At 67.0% G+C, this 19,144-nt stretch overlaps 1 protein-coding gene across 5 annotated transcripts; it reads left to right on the top strand.

Moving 5' to 3' along the window:
* The first annotated feature begins 296 nt into the window (after positions 1 to 296).
* CAPN15 (calpain 15) lies at positions 297 to 16,883 on the top strand. 5 transcript variants are annotated; one of them, XM_061152422.1, is made up of 12 exons: positions 297 to 447; positions 9,940 to 11,368; positions 12,040 to 12,248; positions 12,314 to 12,497; positions 12,571 to 12,794; positions 13,456 to 13,581; positions 13,663 to 13,815; positions 14,102 to 14,263; positions 14,352 to 14,578; positions 14,798 to 14,964; positions 15,052 to 15,230; positions 15,301 to 16,883. In XM_061152422.1, exons 2-12 carry the CDS (start codon positions 9,962 to 9,964, stop codon positions 15,476 to 15,478), a joined length of 3,216 nt encoding a protein of 1,071 aa, XP_061008405.1. In that variant the 5' UTR covers positions 297 to 447; positions 9,940 to 9,961; the 3' UTR covers positions 15,479 to 16,883. The 5 variants fall into 5 exon arrangements, with proteins under 5 accessions (XP_061008405.1, XP_061008406.1, XP_061008407.1 ...); XM_061152423.1 differs by lacking the exon at positions 297 to 447 and adding an exon at positions 3,586 to 4,292; XM_061152424.1 differs by lacking the exon at positions 297 to 447 and adding an exon at positions 4,318 to 4,481.
* The last annotated feature ends 2,261 nt before the right edge of the window (positions 16,884 to 19,144 follow it).

Below are 19,144 nucleotides of genomic sequence, written 5' to 3' on the forward strand. Positions count from 1 at the left end.
TCGGAGGGCGCCAAGTCGAGGCGGCTACAGGCCGCCGCCCCGGAGTCAGCCTCCCGGCCTGCCTCGCGCGCCGCCCTGGACTCCGCCTCCCGGTCTGCCCCGCGCGCCGTCCTGGACTCCGCCTCCCGGCCTGCCCCGCGCACTGCACTGCCTTGTGGGAGCCGTAGTTCGGGCGCGCGATTCACAGCGCCGCGTGCGCCCCGGGCGCGCCGTAGCCACGGGGCCCCGGCCGGGCGCTACGCTACGGAGGCGGCGCAGGGCGCGGCGCGGCGCGGGCCGGGCTGGGTCGGTGCGCTCGCCGGCTCCGCCACTCAGAGCGAGAAGCTGTCGGGGCCGCGCGCCGACGGCAGAGGGCCCGCCCGCCCTCCGAGAACAAGTTGTGGGCCGGCCGGCGCGGGCAAGCGAGCCGGGCCTCGGGGACTGAGGAGGCGCCGCGGGTTTGCGGAGGTGAGTCCCGTCACCCGGGCCAGGCCGGGGGCGCGGCCTGGACCCTCGGGAAGCCGTGGCCAACGGGCGGCGCCTCCTGGGCACTGGCCGGTCCTGGTCGGGCTGGGGACGCTGCTGGAGAGGGGAGCCGCCAGGACCTCGGGCGCCGGGCAGCGGGAGACCAGCCCAGGGTCTGCAGACGCGGGAAGCGGCCTCAGCCCCTCCTGCCCTTGAGCGCCCTTATCTCCGGTCAGTGTCCCGGCCGCGGCGGCGTTAGGGGAAGTGTCCGGCCCGGCCCGGTGGAGTGGGGGAGCAGGCGCGTCCTGTCTGCCTACTGGCCACCAACCTCGCTTCCTCCTACTGTTCTTTTCCTGTTGGCGCTGGAGCGAACCGAAAAGTTACCCATGGTGGCCCCCCAGAGTGTCTGCTGGGCTGCCGGCCCACCGGGCTGCCTACAGGAGGGGGGCCCTTCTGATCCTGGCCAGGGCAGCCTTGTGTGATCAAATGGCCCTGACGGGGCTGACTCTCGGGCCCCCTTAACACGCAGGAGTTTGTGACCAGACTGCAGACAACAGGACCCCAGTAAGGCCCAGCCTGGGAGTGCGGGGTCTTGTGACTGCAAGCCCTGCCGAACTGTGGGGGAGCTGGGACTCAGCTGGGTGCTTGGTTGTTCTGTGCTCTCCTGAGAGCCCCTCCTGCGGGGCCCCCTCCCTCTGCCTGCATCTGGGGGCAGTCTAAGCCCCTGTGGGAGGACCCCCCGCCCCCAGAGCTGGGCTCCAGGGGAGATGGGGTAAGTTGATCCTTCCACTTCTGAGTGCCTTTCTCAACCGTGGGTAGAAGGGTAGTATTTCCGTGGCCCAGGTGCCTGGAGGAGGGCCCCAGATGGGAGGGGAGCCTGGGAGCCCCTGCTCTGCAACTCTGCTGGTGGGCACGGCCTGGCCTTGGTGTCAGGCACCTCTCACTTCCTCTTGGGTTGTTCTGCTCCCGAGAGGAGCGCTTCTTTTTTCTTCTGCGTCTGAAGCTCTCTAGAGCTGCTCCCCGTGAGCAACCAGGCTGGTGACCTCGTGACCTCCTGAAAGCCAGGCTTAAACTCAGTGATTGCTAGGCTTTAGAGAGGGAGCCGGTCTTACCTAGTGTCTCTGCTCTAAGGACCGTTGCCCCAGACCAGGTGCCCTGAGAGCAGGAAGCGGCTGGGTCCTCAAACCCTTCTGGACGGGGTCACTTTGCTGAAACTCTTCGGTTTCAGGCTCTGCATTAGACTCTCTGGACCCCTGTGTCAGACAGCATCTTGTTGAGCCCCGCTTTACAGACAAGAGGCCCAGGCTGAGGGCAGCCAGGCTGTGGAGAGGGATGGGTGGGCTGCACATCCAGTCCTTCCAGCCCCTGCTTCCACCGCCCCCAATGCTTGTCTTTTATTCGGGAAGAAGGATTCTGCACTCTAGAGGTTCTCTAAAACCATGGATGTCTTCGTGGGCCTGAGCGGGTTGCTGAAGAGCCTGCGGGTCTGGGTGTGTAAGAGCCCAAGCTCAGACTCGGCCCGGGTGCTCCCTGCCCCCGGATCAGCTGCTCTTTTGCCCGCACTGACTCCTGCCCTCTCACCTGGCACCCGCAGGAGCGTCCTGAAGCAGGGACATGGTGGTGTCTCTCTTGTCTAACCTCTTGTGCCAGGTTCCCAGGCAGGGTCACCACCCCCAGCACTCCCCCCTCCTCCCCGACCAAGAGTGCCCAGAAGGCCTGTGGCATCCCTTCTCAGCTCCCCGTGCCCAGCACTGCCCCGGCCGCACCAAGGCAGGTGGTCAGCGAGCATCCTGAGTCAGCTGCAGGCCGCCCTGGTGACCTGACTCTGAACTCAGAGGGGCCTCTAGGGGTGTGGGGCCAGAACGGCACCTGCAGCCTCCTGGAGAAGAGGACCGGCCAGCCCGTCTCCACCTTCCTGGATGAGGGGAAGGAGGGTAGGGGTGGAGTTTGGACTTGGACACCTGCCCAGGCACACCTGTCACTCTGGGTCACCCTGCGGGTGGCTGTGCCGGTGCTGCCAGGACGGTGCAGGGAGCTGGGGGCCATGGGGGAGCAGCGGGGACCTCCTGACGCCCCCAGGACACGCTGTCCCTCCAGTGAGGACTTGTCCGGGGCTCCGGCCTCCCTGCCTGTCCTGGCGGCACCATCTCCCTCCAGCAGCGGCCCTGCTCCTGCTGTCTGCTTCCCCCTCCCTGGTGGCTGGACTGTGGGCCAGGGCTGGACAGCGCTGCGAGACATCAGAGGGAAAGCAGGCCGATAGCTGCTACTGACGAGAGCCGCGGTGTCCGTGTCCCAAGGAAGCGCCCATGGCTTCGCTTCCTCGGCCATTGGGCCAGGCCTGGAGCGGAGGCAGCGCCTGCCGCCGGCCCCTCCGTGGCTGCCCTGCCAGGGCCCCCCCCAACCCACCGCTCCTGAAGAGGCAGCTGCAGAGACGCTCCCCATGGCCCGTCTGCCTCCCTGGCGTGAGCCGGAGGCTCCGGTACCTTTATGTCTCTGAAGCAACTCTGTCCCCATGAAGCCTGCGGTCACCAGCCACCCAGGCCGCGCTGCTCTGCGGCCACTTGGCCAACAGAAATGTGGAAGTGCCAGAGGCATGCGCCCATCAGCAAGCGGCTCTGAACTTGTGAACTGGAAAGCGAAGTTGTGGTGGTGTCCCTGGCTCCCTGGCAGAAGTTTCCTTTCTTTTGACGCTCGACTGAGTGGGTACCACTAGAGACAAAGAACACGCCGAGACCCTGCTTCTCATCCTCCGATCTCCCTGCCGGCGAGCCACCCCTCACCTGTGGGTGTCACTCTGGGGGACTGTCTCCACCCCTCTCTCCTGGAAAGCAAGGGCCTGGAAGTGGAGCCCTGCTGGCCACGTGACCCGTACGGGGTGGGGGGCCCAGGATCTGGACCACGGCTGGACACGGCGGGGCCGAGGTGTGGAGATAGCGGCTGCCTGAAGCATGTGCAGGCAGGGTCTGTGGCCGGACTGTTTCCTCCCGGGCCGGATAGTGGAATGCTGGTTTCTGTTTTGTTCCTGCAGCTGGTTTTTAGGTGACATTGATGGTGACTCTCAGCAGAATCTCAACAGCCCTCTTCTCAAGGTCCTGGCCTGGCCGGTGGGGGTGTTTGGGCCTCACAGTGCACCTGGGAAGGACAGGAGGCGTGTGGCCCGTGGGCAAGTGGTACCAGGACCTGGGTCCCGGGGAGTCTCGCTGATTGCTTGCCAAGAGCCCTGACCCTCGCCCCACGCACCCTTCCCTGGTGGCCGCAGCCATGGGCAGAGCCAGGCTGCGGAGGCCTTGTCCCCTGTGGCCCTGGCCGGCCTAGACAGTGGTGGCCTTGGACCAGGCAGCGAGGAGCAGCCAAGTCAGGCCCCAGACTGCTCAGTGTGAGGCCCTGCCGCCAGACGGGCTGTGCCCTGGAGCCTGGGCTCGGCCTTGGAGGCGAGGCTCGGGGGTGGGTCTTCCAGGCACTTGGCCCTCCCCACTGGACGGGTCTGGACTTTGGCCCTGGAGTAGCCCAGCCCGCAGGCTTACCGCCAGGACCCAGAGTCCATCAGCCAGGGGTGCCAACCTGTCTCCCTGCTGCAGGACTCCGCCTTCCACCCCGAGACCGAGGCGGCACGGAGGCCAGGCCCTGTCCTCGCTCCCCTGGGCTCTGGCTGCGGGTGGGCCGCCCCCAGCTGTCTTCTGTGCTCTCGGTGGGCGCGGGCTGAGCTCCTGGTCAGCCCTGGACTCGGGCGTGGGTGCTCCTGCTCCGTGGGCACCTTTGTGGCTTAGCTTCAGCTCGAGGCCTCGCCCGCTCAGGGCTTGGCTGCGGAAAGGGAGTGTTGGAGACGCTCGGAGTCTCTCCCCGGGAAGGTACCCGCGCGGGGTGGGGGCAGGAGGCTGGGGGCTGGCCTGGTTGCCATGGAGGGGCAGGTGTCCTGAAGGACCAGCTCAGCGTGGACCTGACTGTCCACAGCGTGGGCGCTATGAGCGCCCCTTCACAGCCCAGGGCGCAGGACTCCAGACGCGGCCGCCGCCTGAGTGTGACTCGTCCCCGTGGGGGTGAGCGTCCGCTGTAGGAGGGGAAGGGCTGCGACTTGAGGCGGGTGGTCCCGGGCTCACACGGGCCTCACCCTGACATCAGGCGGGCCTGGTGGCGTGTCAGGCGTGTCGGGTGACGTGACTCCGATCCCCTGTGCCTGTCCTTTCACATGGTTGTTGGGAGTGAGAAGTGATCCCTGCGGCTCGCAGGGCGCTCCCACCAGGCGGCCCTCCTGTCAGTGGATGTGGGGGGCGTTGGCTCTGCAGCCACTAGGGACCCCCATCACACCCAGTTGGCTCTGGTCGAGCTGAGGGGAAGCCTGAGTGGTGGGTGACTCTCAGGGGCCCCGGGCCTTCAGCAGCCTGTTCAGCCCTGGTCTCGGTCCCTTGGAGGAATAGGTCTGGCAGGCGTGTTGCTACCCGGCTCGCTGGCCTGACTGCAGCACTGAGGACAGGGCCCAGGCCCTCCCCCCACAGAGTCGCTGCCCTGCTGGGCCCCAGGCGCCTGCTGGGAGGGGGCCGTGGGTGCTGGACCTGGGCTGAGGCAGACCAGAAAGGAAAGTGGACAGCCACGGCGGCCCAGAGGCAGCCCAGGCATCTTCCCTGGCCTGACTGGGACTCACCTCATCTGAAAGGAGACGCCCCCCGCCCTCCCCCACCTCCCACCTCAGGACAGGTGTACCTGGGCCCACGCCTCCCAAGAGCAGGCAGCCTCCTGGGCTCCTTCCTGCTCACCGTCGCCGGGTCAGGGGAGGCTGTCCTCTGTAAGGGCTGTGAGGGTGACTGTGGATAGTGCCCAGGGCTCACCAGCCCTACTGGGCACTCCTCTTCCAGCTTATTTTCTCTGGTTAAATATCTCCTCGATCATTTCTTCCAGGGTGAGACCCATTCTGAAGGCCAGCAAATGTGGCACAGCCGCCTCGCCCCGGGGGCACCGAGAGGGTCATGCTGGGGGTGCCACAGGGCAGGGGGGACCCTGATGGTGGCCCTGCTGCAGGCACCCCTGCTGCCCCAGAAGCCACGCATGTGCTGGGACGTCCGGGCGCCGTAGTCACGTGTCTCTTCTCTCTCTGTCTCTGTCATTTCTGTTGTGCTCCTCGGACCAGCCCGGCTCTCGAGGCCGCCCTCCTCCATGCTCTACCTCGCCTGCCACCGCCGGCGCCCTGTGACCAGGCCCGGCGTTCAGTGTGGCCGCCGCGGGGGCCATGGGGAGCTCCGCCTCCTCGCTGGCCGCCGAGACCGAGTCGGACCACGGCTTCCCCCGGGGACCGCCCTGCCCGGGGCCCCCAGCAGCGGCCGGCTGGGGTAGGAGCGGCCCCGGGGGGCCCGTGTGGGGCGACAGCCTGGGCACCCGGCAGCACCCGCTCCCGCGGCCCCGGGCCCGAAGGTAAGCGGGTGGAGCAGGGGTGGCCCCGGGGGCCTCCCAGACAAGCGGGCCCTGTCCCTTAGGGCCCTCTGGCGACTCTTCACCCCGGAGACCCGGGCGACTCGGGCTGCTCATTGGGCAGAGCACACCCAGGACCCCCGCCCCCGGAGCTGGGCTGGGGGTCTCGGGACCGCCACCGCCTCGGGCCGGGGGCTTGCTTGTCCGCTGGCACTGCAGCGGCTGCTGGAGCTGCTCGCTGGGTGGGGCTGGGGGCACGGCACGCACCGAGAATGCTGCTTGCTTCCTGTGGAATCTGCGGCCCTGCCGTGGCCCGCACGCGTGTTGTCCTGTGACGTGGCTGCCTGCAGGGGGCAGGGGGCTGTGGGTCCCGCTGACAAGCCTCCCTCCACGCGCCCACGTCCTCCAGCTGCAGCTGGACTCGACCCAGGCTCCCCCGGCGAGCTCCACCTCCCGGTGCCGAGGTGAGGGGTGGGCAGCCCAGCCACGCTGCCCACACGCGGATACCCCAGCTTCTCCGCGTCCTGCAGCCTGGCTGGAGGGTAAGGGGCGCAGCAGACACTCAGAGTCCACCGCCCTTGGGCCAGAGGTGGCACTTGGCCGCCTTGGGGCCCCAGCCCGCCTCAGGGGCTGCAGATACCGCCCTCCGCCGGTGGCCCTTAGCGGGCACTTCATCAGACACAGCTCACTTGTGCAGGACACTACCTGGTGTGTGTGGGCCACGAGCGTGTCCTGGGCTCACCATCTAGGTGGCCGGCCCGTGCGTGGAGCAGGACCTGGGTCTTGGCAGGCTTCTGGGGGTCACTGTGCGACCCCAGTGAATAGTCGTGGAGGCCCGTGGTCCAGAGGGACGGCTGGGGAGCAGAGGGCTTCGGTTCCCTGTGCCGTCAGTGCTGGCTTTGGATGGCATTCACCTGCCTTCAGGGGCTCTGCTCACACAGTGGGAATCACACGGCGTGTGGCCTCTGTCTGCTTCTCACTGAGCATTGTGTTCTCGGGCCACCCGCGTGGTAGCGAGTGTCGGGACTTCGCCCCTTTAGGGCTGAGCGATGCTCTGCCGTGTGAAGTAGGCCTGCTGGTTACTGATGGGCACTCGGACTTGCAACTGTGCCGCTGTGGACGTGCGTGGAGAGGAGTTTGTACAGACGTGTGTTGTCACCTCCCTTGTGTAGCTACACAGAATGAGGTTGCTGGTGTTTACTGTAAGTTTACGTTTAACTGTCTGAGGAGCTGCCAGGCTGCTCTCCACAGTGGTCGTGCCATTTCCCAGGCCCCCAGCCACGCAGGGAGGGTTCTGCTTTCTCCACACCCTCCCTGCGCCGTCCTGCCTGCATGCAGGGTGGTCGCCAAGCTGCTCTGACCGGCGTCTCCCCGGGGCCAGAGCGTCCTCGCGCCCTCTCCACGCACATGTGTCGTTTCATTTCCATGTATTTACGTTCTCAGGGCAAGTCGCTGGGGAGGGGGGAATTACTAGGCCTCAGGGAGGGGTACGGGCCCCGAGGCGGGTGGCAGAGATGTCACCGGTCCGGCCCGCACCCTCTTATTCTCCCGCCCAGCGCCGCCAGCAGTTAGCTGTGCCGCCTAGAGTGAGTCAGGGGGAAGAGCCGCCAGTGACCTTGAGGAATCCACAGGCACCCGACTAGACACGAGAGGGGCAGGTGGGGGGCTGGTGCGGCAGAGGCAGGCCAGTGCTCCCCACACCTCCGCTGGACACGTGGACACACGCGTGTGGGTGGCCCGGCCAAGTTGTCCCTGCCCTGAGGGGCCCCGTGGGGACCTGCTGCACAGCGCCCCCTCCACTGAGGAGCCTGCAGGTCTGGGCTTGGTCCCACCGCCATGTGGACCAGGAGCTGCAAAGCCCAGAGGACCTCGGGTTGGTGTGGGCGTCGGCCCCTGAGAGCTGCAGGCCTGCCCTGGGGACACAGGCTGAGGGGATGGTACAAGGCTGGCTGAGGGTGACATTGGAGGGAGGTGCCCATGTGCCCCTTGGGACCAGCTGGGGGTCAGGGTCAGGTGGGCGTCCTGCCGGGCAGCGCAGCCTCAGGTCTGCTGGCCTGACCAGCGGGGTCCTTGAGTGGGGACCCAACTTACTGCACTTAGCTTTCCGGGGAGCCGAAGGCCGTCTCCCAGCTGCTGCAGCCCCCGTGTCCCGGGAGCACCCGCCCCCACCTGCCTCTGACCTGGGGCCGAGGCTGCAGCCCAGAGAGCCGAGGCTGAGCAGGTGTGTGCTGTCCACCCCACCTGCAGCTTTCGCTGTGTCCTGAGGGTGGGCGCCCGGCCCCTGAGAGCGCCTGGTGCTTGGGAGTGTCTGTGTGGAGGCTCTGGTGCATCAGGGTGCTGGGAGGTGACCCTGGCTTTGGGGCTGGGGTGGTGAAGGCCCAGGTTCCTCTGGACACCCCGCAGCTGCCCCTTGAGCCGCTTCGTCCCCGCCCACCCCGTGACACCGAGACTGAGGCATGGGTCGAACAGGTCCCTGAGGGAGGCAGCCCGCACCGCCTCCCGCCCTCCCGGGACGCCAGCCGAGGATCCCAGTGTGGCCTCGTGCTCATCCGGGCCTGGGCCCAGCCAGCTGTTGGGCTGTGAGGGGTGTAGGGTTAGGCTTCCTGTCCTCCTCTGTGTGCTCAGCACACCTGGACCACTGGGGGCTGGAGCCAAGGGCTGGCCCAAGTCTTCCCCCAAGCCGCCCCCAGGCTGCGGGGGCACACGGGGCGCGGGGCGGCCGTCCAAGCCTGGGCCTGGGCTCCAGCGTGTGTGTGGCTTGTCTGTGTGGCCACGCGGGCCTTCTCACTGGGGAGCAGCAGGGGGGTTTCTTAGGCTTCAGTGACGCAGAAGCCCAAGCTGACCCGGCTAGGGTGTGTCTAGCACTCGGGCGCTGCGGCAGCTGTGGACAGCCCCTAGGCTCAGCCACGCACCCGGGGAGGCGGCATCGGCCTGCGCTGGGCCCAGGAACCATCATGCTGCTTGGGGGAGGGTTTCTGTTTGTGTCTTGAAGAGGGAAGTTTTCTTTCTTCCTGGAGTGTTTGGCGTAAATGTAGCATGAGAAGCGCGAGCTCCACGCCTTCTTGTAAAAGAGCAGTTGATGTTTCTGCCGAGCAAATCAGCTACCGTCAGCAGGAGAGCGTGGACGCCCCCCACGCGGGCTGGCCTCAAGCGGCTGGTGAGGCTGAGACCCTGCTCAGCCCGCGGGAGCGGCCGGCTCCTGCCTCTGAGTTTGCCCATCCTGAACCTTCCCGTGGGTGAATCATGCCACGTGTCGGGGCCCAGTGCTGGCGTGTGTCCGCGCTTCGCTCCTGGCTGCTGAATGGTGTTCCATGTCTTGTTTGTCCATTTACTCATTGATGGACACTTGGCTTGATTCCACCAGTTGGCTGCTGTGGGCAAATCTGCTGAGCACGTGTGGATGTGTGCTGGTGAAGAGCACGTACCTGGGGTGGAATTGCTGGGTCCTAACTGTGGTCCTTCTGTAGCTTCTGGGGAGCCATCTAACGGTTTCCTGCAGCAGCTGTGCTACTCCGCGCTCCCCCAGCGACGTGGGAGACCAGGTCTCTCCAGCTCCAGATCCTGGCAGCCGTCCTGCCGGGTGGGCTGGTGCGCTTTGCATTTCCCTGACTGACCCGCTGAGCAGCTTTCCACGGGCTTCTCCAGATCTCTGGGGAAAGTCGCCTCAAATCCTCTGCCCATTTTTAAAGCCAGGTTTTTGTCGTGTGGTCCTAAGAACGTTTCATACGTTCTGGCTGCTAGACCCTGGTCAGGCACTGTTTGCAAATGTTATCTCCCATAGGATATCTTTTCACTTTCTTTATGGTGTCCTTTGATTCCTGGAAGATGTTAGGTTTGATGTTCTTTTGTTTTCTCCTTAGTTTGCCTGCACGGTCATGAAAATTTACCTACATTTTCTGCTTCTAAGAGTTTCATAGTTTTCATTCTCATGCTTATGTCATTGATCCATTTTGAGTTAAGTTTTAAATACGGCGTGAGGTACAGGTCTGACTCCTTCTTTAGCATTTAGATCCAATTTTCCAAAAGACCATCGTTCCCCCCTGAACACTCTTGACGCCCTTGTCAGAAACCCCTGACCACGGCCTTCCCTTGCAGCCACACGCACTCGCCCGGGCCCATGGCCGCGGTCGGGGAGTGGGCCTGCGCACGCTGCACCTTCCTGAACCCGGCTGGCCAGCGCCAGTGCTCCATCTGCGAGGCCCCACGGCACAAGCCCGACCTGGACCAGATCCTGCGACTCAGCGTGGAGGAGCAGAAGTGGCCGTGTGCCCGCTGCACATTCCGCAACCTTCTGGGCAGGGGGGCCTGCGAGGTGTGCGGCTTCGCCCCTGAGCCCGGCCCAGGGGCCCCCCCACTGCCCATCATCAACGGGGCACCCCCAGAACCCCCGGGCAGCTGCCGGGACGAGGTGGGGCCCCTGCGGACAGCGGGGCCGGTGGCCGTGGAGCCAGTGGGTGGGCGGCCGGCAGAAGCGGAGGGGCAGGAGGGGGGCGCAGCCACGCCTGGGAGCGGCTGGGCCTGCCAGCGCTGCACGCTGCACAACACGCCTGTGGCCAGCTCCTGCTCAGCCTGCGGGGGCCCCCGGAAACTCTCGCTGCCCAGGATCCCTCCCGAGGCACTTGTGGTCCCGGAAGTTGTGGCTCCTGCAGGCTTCCCCGGCGTGCCGGCCCCTGCCCAGCCTGGGGAAGGTGCCGAGGCCAACCCTCCTTCTGCCGTGGACCAGGAGCCCCCCCGGGGGCCACCCTTCAGCCCGTTCTCGCCCACCCTCCAGAACAACCCTGTGCCTCGCAGCCGCCGCGAGGTGCCCCCGCAGCTGCAGCCACCGGTGCCTGAGGCCGCCCAGCCCTCGCCCTCTGCTGGCTCCAAGGGGCCCCCCCAGGGCCTGGGGCGGCCCGCAGCCGGGGCCTCCCGCCTGGCGGAGCTGCTGTCAGGCAAGCGACTGAGCTTCCTGGAGGAGGAGGCGGCCGAGGGGGGCCCTACGCTGCGCCTCCCGGGGCCTGCCAGCCCTGCACACTGCGAGGCCGGCAACACCACGCCGGGCAGCGACATCATTGACCTGGGTGGCGACAGCGTGCGTTACACGCCGGCCAGCCCCTCCAGCCCTGACTTCACCACCTGGTCGTGCGCCAGGTGCACGCTCAGGAACCCCACGGCGACCCCCCGGTGCACGGTGTGCGGCTGCTCCAAGCTTCACGGCTTCCAGGAGCACGGCGACGCCCCCGCCCGCTGCCCCGACTGCAGTGCAGACAGGCCCGGGCCCTGCCCAGCCCACAAGGCCGGCCGCCCCCTCCCCGTGGCGCCATCTGAGCGCCCGGGCCAGTGGGCCTGCCCTGCCTGCACCCTGCTCAATGCGCCTCGGGCCAAGCACTGTGCCACCTGCCACACCCCCCAGCTCCTGGCGGCCCAGCGCCGGGGCGTGGCGCCGCTGCGGCGCAGGGAGAGCGTGCTCGTGGAGAAGCGGCGGCAGACGGACGAGGGCGAGGCCAAGGCCCTGTGGGAGGACATCGTGGCCTTCTGCCGGGAGGTGCGGCCCCGCGGCGGTCCCTTCACCCCCGAGCCTCAGCTCCGGTGACCCCCATGTGACCAGTCACCTGAGATCCTCAGGCCCTCTCCTTCCGTGTCCGCAAGGGTGCTGACCCCTCACCCCCAGCGTGAGCACTGGCAGCAGTGGCCTTACGGGAAGGTGGGGACGGGCAGGCCGGGTGCAGCCCCTGGTTGCAGAGCCCCAGCTGAGACAGGTGCCCCGTGTGCTCTCTGCCCTTGGACTGCAGGAGGCTAAGCCCAGGGTGTCACCCCCAGGGCCCTGGGGGGATCTGTGCCCTGGGATGCTGCCCTCTGTCGCTGCCGGCAGCCCGTCCAGAGCTATGTCCCGGCCACGCTGCCCCCCTCAGGCCCCCCACCTCTTCCTAGGGCCTCTGGCGCCCCACACCCACACCTGCAGCCTCCAGGCTGGGCCCCGCACTGTCCTCTGGGGCACACATTCCTCCCATTGGCCCGTCGCCAGCCTGCTGTGCCCTGGCTGACTGCAGTCCACCACGCCTGCACAGGGTGGTTTGGGCCTCACGAAGCTCAGCTGTGCCATCTGCAGGCTGAGGGCTGCTCTCTGTCCCCCTTCCTCTCGGGCTCAGGCAGCTGGGTACACTCGGGGTGGGGTGGGGTTCGGACTGCCCTGAGTTATGGCCGTGGTCTCTGCAGAACAGTGTGAACTTTGTGGACGACAGCTTCCCCCCCGGGCCCGCGTCTGTGGGCTTCCCTGCGGGTGACAGCGTCCAGCAGCGTGTGCGACAGTGGTTGCGGCCGCACGAGATCAACTGCTCCGTCTTCAGGGACCACGGCACCTCCTGGTCCGTGTTCCACACGCTCCGGCCTTCCGACATCCTGCAGGGTCTCCTGGGGAACTGCTGGTGAGTGTGGGGCTCCCACCCGGGGCGGGCGGGCCGAGCTCCCCCTGAACCCCGGTCTCATGCAGGTTCTTGAGTGCGCTGGCAGTGCTTGCTGAGCGGCCGGACCTGGTTGAGCGGGTGATGGTCACACGCAGCCTGTGTGCAGAGGGTGCCTACCAGGTGAGGCTGTGCAAGGACGGCACATGGACGACAGTGCTGGTGGACGACATGCTGCCCTGCGACGAGGCCGGCTTCCTGCTCTTCTCCCAGGTGGGTGGGGGCACGGGTGGGCGGGCAGCAGGCAGGAAGAGGTGGCGGCCTCACGACTCCAGCCCCTCCGCAGGCTCAGCGCAAGCAGCTGTGGGTGGCCCTCATCGAGAAGGCGCTGGCCAAGCTGCACGGCTCCTACTTTGCGCTCCAGGCCGGGCGCGCCATAGAGGGCCTGGCCACACTCACTGGTGCCCCCTGTGAGAGCCTGGCCTTGCAGGTCAGCTCCACGAACCCCCGCGAGGAACCGGTGGACACTGATCTCATCTGGGCCAAAATGCTGAGTTCTAAAGAGGCTGGGTAAGAGGGACAGCCATGCTGGGGGCCTGGAGCAGCAGGAGTAGTCAGGCCAGCGCCCTGATCTGCACCCATGTTTCACAAGATACTTCTGGTACGGGCTGACAACAGCTGGGAGGCCCAGCTCCCCATGCTGTGCTGGCCACCTCACCTGCTCAGATGGGGTGAGGGCACGCAGGGTGCTGTCCGTTGGCTTGTACCTAGAAGGCCCTGTCCTGACCTGGGCCTGTGATGACCGTCAACATCCTTCGGGGTCCACATGGAGTGAGCTCCATGGTGGCACCTGGCAGTAGCAGCCCCCAGGGTGGACAGGTTGGGGAAGTGGGGGCTTCTGAACTTGGCGTGCCAGAGTCTGGGGAGGGCCCAGGACCCTTGCCCTTAGCTGTGGTGGGCAATGGCACGGCTCCACCCCTTGGGGAGCAGCATCTCTGAGCTGGCAGGGCCCCCAGCCTTGCCAGACCTCCAAGGGACCCAGGCCTGCCCGCCTCAGCTTGGCCCATCACTTCCTGAGCCCCGGCGTCCCACGTGGGTCTCCCACAGTCAGGGAGACCCCCTCCTGGAGCTGCACCTCCCCGAGGCAGGCCAGGACAGCAGGTGTCCCCTAGAGAGAGAGCCCACCCCAATACCAAGGGGCCCCAGTCAGCGGGCTGCTCTAACTGCGCAGGTTCCTCATGGGCGCCTCCTGTGGTGGGGGCAACATGAAGGTGGACGATGCTGTCTATGAGAGTCTAGGCCTGCGTCCCCGCCATGCCTACTCCATCTTGGATGTCCGGGATGTCCAGGGCTCCAGGTAAGGATGGGCATGGCAGGGCATGGCCATGGGCGTGGCGGGGCCATGGGTGTGGCCCCCAACCCTGTGGTCTGTCCACAGGCTCTTGCGCCTACGGAACCCGTGGGGCCGCTTCTCCTGGAACGGCAGCTGGTCAGACGAGTGGCCACACTGGCCGGGGCACCTGCGGAGTGAGCTCATGCCGCATGGCAGCAGCGAGGGTGTCTTCTGGATGGAGTACAGTGACTTCGTCAGGTACCTCCCACCGCTCACCTTGGGCATACAGCGTCTTTCCCAGGAGCTCGGCCTGTTTACTGCATGGCGTGGGGTGCTTCTGCTGGGACTCTGCCCATGGGTCAGCCTTAGGGCCTGGCGCCCCCGGCGGTGTCCACAGACAACAGCCAGGACTGGGGTTTCTGAACACAGATTCCAAGAACTGCCAGCAGCCGAGAGAGCCTGCTGCGGTCACCCTGCCCAGGGTCGCATGCCATGCAGGCAGCTGGGTGGAGGCCGCTCAGCTGGCTATCCTCTCGCGGCCCAGGTACTTCGACTCCGTGGATATCTGCAAGGTGCACTCAGACTGGCAGGAGGCTCGGGTGCAAGGCAGCTTCCCCAGCTCAGCCAGCGGGCCGGTGGGCGTGACGGCCCTCACGGTGCTGGAGCGCGCCTCCCTGGAGTTTGCCCTCTTCCAGGAGGGCAGCAGGTGGGCCCGGAGGACTGGGGGCGGGACGGCGGGGTGTTGCGGGTCTAGGGGTGGGGCCTGGCCACTGGCGACCTTTCCGTTCGCCCAGGCGCGCGGACTCAGTGGACAGTCACCTCCTGGACATGTGTGTCTTGGTGTTCCGGGCCTCCTTCGGTAGCGGCGGCCGCCTGAGCCTGGGCCGCCTGCTAGCCCACAGCAAGCGCGCCGTGAAGAAGTTCGTCAACTGTGACGTGATGCTGGAGCCGGGCGAGTATGCCGTGGTGTGCTGTGCCTTCAACCACTGGGGCCCTGTACCAGGCCCACCCGCTCTGCAGGGTAGGTGACCAGGTGGCCACACGGCCCCAGGCCCCGCCCCACACAGCCCAGGTCTGCCCACAGCCCCCAGGCTCCGCCCACACTGTCCCTATCAGCACTGGCCGCTCACAAGGGCCCAGGCTCCGCCCATACCCTGCCCATCAGCGTGGCTCCGCCCACACGGTCTGGGTGGCATACAGGAGGAGGGCTACCCGCTCCCTCACTCGGTGCTCCTTGCAGGCTCCAGCCCCTCAGCGGGGGCCTCGCGCAGCACCCCGGAGGCGCCCGGCCACGTGCTGGCCGTGTACAGCTCGAGGCTCGTCATGGTGGAGCCCGTGGAGGCCCAGCCGACCACGCTGGCCGACGCCATCATCCTGCTCACGGAGAGCAGGGGCGAACGGCACGAGGTGGGTGGGCGGGCGTGGACCCTGGGGGTGTGGCAGGAGGTGGCTGCCCACGGCCCGCCCACCCATTCCTGCACTGCCTGTGCCCAGGGCCGCGAGGGCATGACCTGCTACTACCTGACGCACGGCTGGGCGGGGCTCATCGTGGTTGTGGAGAACCGGCACCCCAAGTCTTACCTGCACGTGCAGTGCGACTGCTCCGACAGCTTCAACGTGGTGTCCACGCGCGGCAGCCTGCGCACCCAGGACAGCGTGCCGCCCCTGCACAGGTGCGCCCCGCCCCACCCTGCCCCTGGGGGCCCGCTGACCCCGCAGGCCCTCACCGGCCCCCTCCCCCAGGCAGGTCCTGGTGATCCTGTCACAGCTGGAAGGAAACGCCGGCTTCTCCATCACCCACCGCCTGGCGCACCGCAAGGCAGCGCAGGCCTTCCTCAGCGACTGGACGGCCTCCAAGGGCAGCCACAGCCCCCCACTCACGCCCGAGGTCGCTGGCCTGCACGGCCCCCGGCCGCTGTGACCTCCCTGCCCCCACCCGCCTGCCCCCACACGCACTTTATGAGGGAGACCCCAACAGGACGCTTGAACCACAATCTCAGGACCCCCACCCAGGGAGCTCCAGCCACGGGCACAGCTCCCCTGGCCCTCCCCCCGCCCCTCCCTCCTGCCCAGGGCCTCCCAGCCACCCAGCAGATTACCTCGAACCCACCTCCAGCTCTAGGGGGCTGTGTGCCAGCCTCTCTGACCAACCCACCTTGAGGTCTGGCTCCAATCTCCAGGATCAGGGTGAGGCTGCCCCTTCTCCATGGGCCTGCGTCTCCTGCTCCGGTCAGGTAGCCATGTGCTCCAAAACCAAATCTGGGCAGGTCAGAGGCCAAGACCCCAGAATGAGAGCAGGGACCACCCTCGTTGTAGGGGGTCAGAGGTCAGGATTCCAGGTTGAGAGCAGGGACCATTTCTGTTTTGTGATCAGAGGCCAGGATCCTGAGATGAGCAAGGACCAGCCCTTTGTTGGGTCAGGCCAGGACCCCAGGGTGAAAGTAGGGACCACCTCTATTTTAGGGGATCAAGGCCAGGGCCCAAGGATGAGAGCAGGGACCACTCCAGTTCAGGGAGGTCAGAGGTCAAGATCCCAGGGTGAGAGTAGGGACCACCCCCTTTCCCTCAGTTTGCCCCCATATCCCACCTCACCCCCAAGCCCTCATGCGGCCAGCAGGGGTCCCTAGAGCCCCAGCAGGGTCTGAGAAGGCAGGTGCCTGGCAACCGTGGGCTGAACCAGGGTGGGGAGGGACACTATGCAATTCCTGGCGCGCCAGCCAGGATCGAAGCCATGCCCTGGGCCAGGGCTGGGGTGGTGGTCAGATGGGCCTGGGCCCAGCCCCGTGCTTGGCACCACCTGACCTGCAGGAGAAGCAGAGTCCCAGAGTTCCCTGGGCTGTGTCCAGGCGCAATCAGGGTGGGCCCCAGCCCCACAGCCCTCCCGCCGAGCCAGCGTTCTCCCTGTCTGCTCAGCCCTGAGCTCTGTCTGCCTGGGGACGACTAAGGCCGCTTCCTGGGTGCCCGGCCTTGCTGCCCGGCAGCCTTCTGGCAGCAAGCGGCCCTGCCCATGGTCCCTCGCTTTCCATGGGGCTGTGGGGTTGGGGGGGCAGTTTCACAGCTGGAGAAGCACTAGACCCCTGGCCCCCTTTGTACTCCTCCTGTTACTCTGAGTGGGGGGTTCACACCTGGAGAAGCACTAGACCCCCCCCCACCCCCGCCCCCTTTGTACTCCTCCTCTTACTCTGAGCTGTGAGTATTTTTAACCTTGTACATACGGCAGCTCTTCTGATGCAGAGACTATTTTATCAACGTCAGCGCCATCCCCGTAGGATGACCCCATGGGTGTTTCCAGACTCAGGCTCCGACGGACCAAATAAAGATGTTTTGTTTTGTAAGTTCGTTCTCGTCTGTCTCTCCCAGGGGCCCCTGGCCCCTGGCCCCTGGGCTCCTCTCTGGGACAGAGCTGTGCCCACCTAGGGACAGCCTCTCTGGGATGCCTGGGTTGGTACCCAGGCCTGCCTCCCAGGGAGCCTTCAGGGGCACCGTGCCACCCGCTGCCTGCACTCCAGGAAGGATGGGGCATCCAGGTGGGGCAGTGGTTCAGGTCCAGCCCTGCGGTGGTTCACAGACTGGCACGCATGAAGCCTCAGAAGGGCCCTGCCTGTGCCGGGCTTTTCCTAGAGAGACAGCTGCATTCCAGGCGCCTGTCTGGATCTGTTGGTCGCGGTGGAGCAGAGGGTGTGCGGGGCTGGGAGATGGCCGCCCCGTGCCCACTCCCTGCCAGGCTGGACTGCCTGCTCCATGTGGGGCCAGGCGGGCCAGTCTGAGAAGGGGGCTGGGGTGCTGAGGCCACGCTGGGTGTAAGAGGCCCGTCTCAGGCCAGCCTATCGAATGTGAAAGCAATTAAAGCCACCAGCAGTGTTCGCTCCGGGCGGGCCTCGGGCAGCGGGGAGCTGCCACAACGCATCTCCGCTCAGCGCCTGGAGACGCACCCCCACCCCACCCCCCACTCCATCCACGGCTGCGCTGGACCTTGTCCTCGGGGGGCTGGGCTCCATCACCCCAGGGCGTCCCGGGGAGCCTGGGTCCATATCGCTGCAGCCCCGAGATGCCCAGGATGTGAGAGCTGACGGGCCCGGGGGCTGCCTGCCTCCCTGTTGGCTGGCCTGGAGACCCCAGCCTGTGCCTGCTCCCCTTGGACACTTTCCCTGGCAGGGAGGGCTGAGGAAATTGGGGGTCAGGGGCCCGCGGCTAAGACCCTTCTTGGGGATGCAGCTGCCCCCGGGAGGTGCTACGGGCGCTGAGGGGCCTGGTGGCACCTGGACCTAAGCTGGTGCGGGTGGTGGGCAAGGCACAGCCTCCTGACGCGTGCCTGCGGGGGCGCCTGTCCCAGGCCGCGTCCCCCCACGTCCCCTGTCCTCGCCGGCTGGGGCACCTCCCGGCCCTCGCCCAGACTGCTTGGCTGCCCACCCGTTGGCCGCGGTGGCCTTCCCGAGGCGGGCGGCGGGGTGTTCTCACTTGTGAGGCAGCCCTGTCAGAAGCACTTAGTGTACAAATTAGCCGCGGCCTCCCGCCTCCTCCACGCTCTGGGCTGTGGGCTCCGCAGACTCCCGCCCGCCCCGGGCGCCCGCCCACGACAGCCGTGGCCAGCCGGCTCCTCCGCGGCCCCCGACCTTGACCTGGACGGGGGTGACTGCGAGGGGCGGGCGTCCGGCGGGCCGGCAGGGGCTCCCGCTCTCAGCTTGGCACCAAGCCGGCCCTGAGCTCCAGGGCCAGCGTGCAGAGCCATGGGGGGACGGACCCCAAGCCACACAGAGACTGCAGCCCCCGCCACCCCGCCTGCCAGCCGGCCTGCCACTCAAGCAGGGAAAATCGCCTGTGACAGGCCCAGGAAGGCCGGGCCCCGGGGGCCGCGCAGGACACGCACAGCTCCTCTTCCAACATATGGTTGCTGTCGGCCCCAGGCACTGCTCGGCCAGCGCTCCAGAGCTCCGCGGCCCGAGCTGCGCCCCCACCCGCCCAGCCGGCTGCTCCCGCGGATCCACACGGCCCCTGCCCCACTGGCACGCGTCCCCCGACGGGGAGCTCACTCCCGCGGCAGCCCCTCCAGCGAGCAGCCAGGAGCCTCTGGTTCCAGGACCTCCAGCGCACGTGGAGCCGCTGAGCGAGCTTTGGGGGAGGGGCCGGGGGTGCTTTCAGAGGATGGCGCTGGTTGGGGGAGGGCTGCAGTGCTCAGGTTTGGGGCCCGAGGCCTTCTGGGGTCCCAGTGCCAGGAGCCTCCCAGCTGCACTCCCTCTCCTTCAGCGTGGGCCCACTCTGCCCCATGTCTTGGGTGGGCTGGGTAGCCCCACAATGCCCTCCCTGGAGCACGCCTCCCATGGGTATGCTCCCCACCCCCCACGGGTCTGTGGTGAGGTCCCTGAACCTGTTTGCAGCCCCCGCCAGCGTCACCCAGTCCCATCAGCGTGGCTTTGCTGCCCCTCACAGACCTGCAGTGAACCTGCTGTGGCTTCCCAGTGCTCTCAGGGCCCCAGGTGTGACCTTGCCCCTGGGGACCACGCCATGAGTCCCTGAGGCCACCTCAAGTGTGCAGGAGGGAAGTGCCAAGTACGACCCGGGCTCTGCCCGTGGTGGGGCTCTCAGACGC

The sequence above is a fragment of the Dama dama genome, chromosome 10 (genome assembly GCF_033118175.1).
Source record: "Dama dama isolate Ldn47 chromosome 10, ASM3311817v1, whole genome shotgun sequence".
NCBI lineage: Eukaryota > Metazoa > Chordata > Mammalia > Artiodactyla > Cervidae > Dama > Dama dama.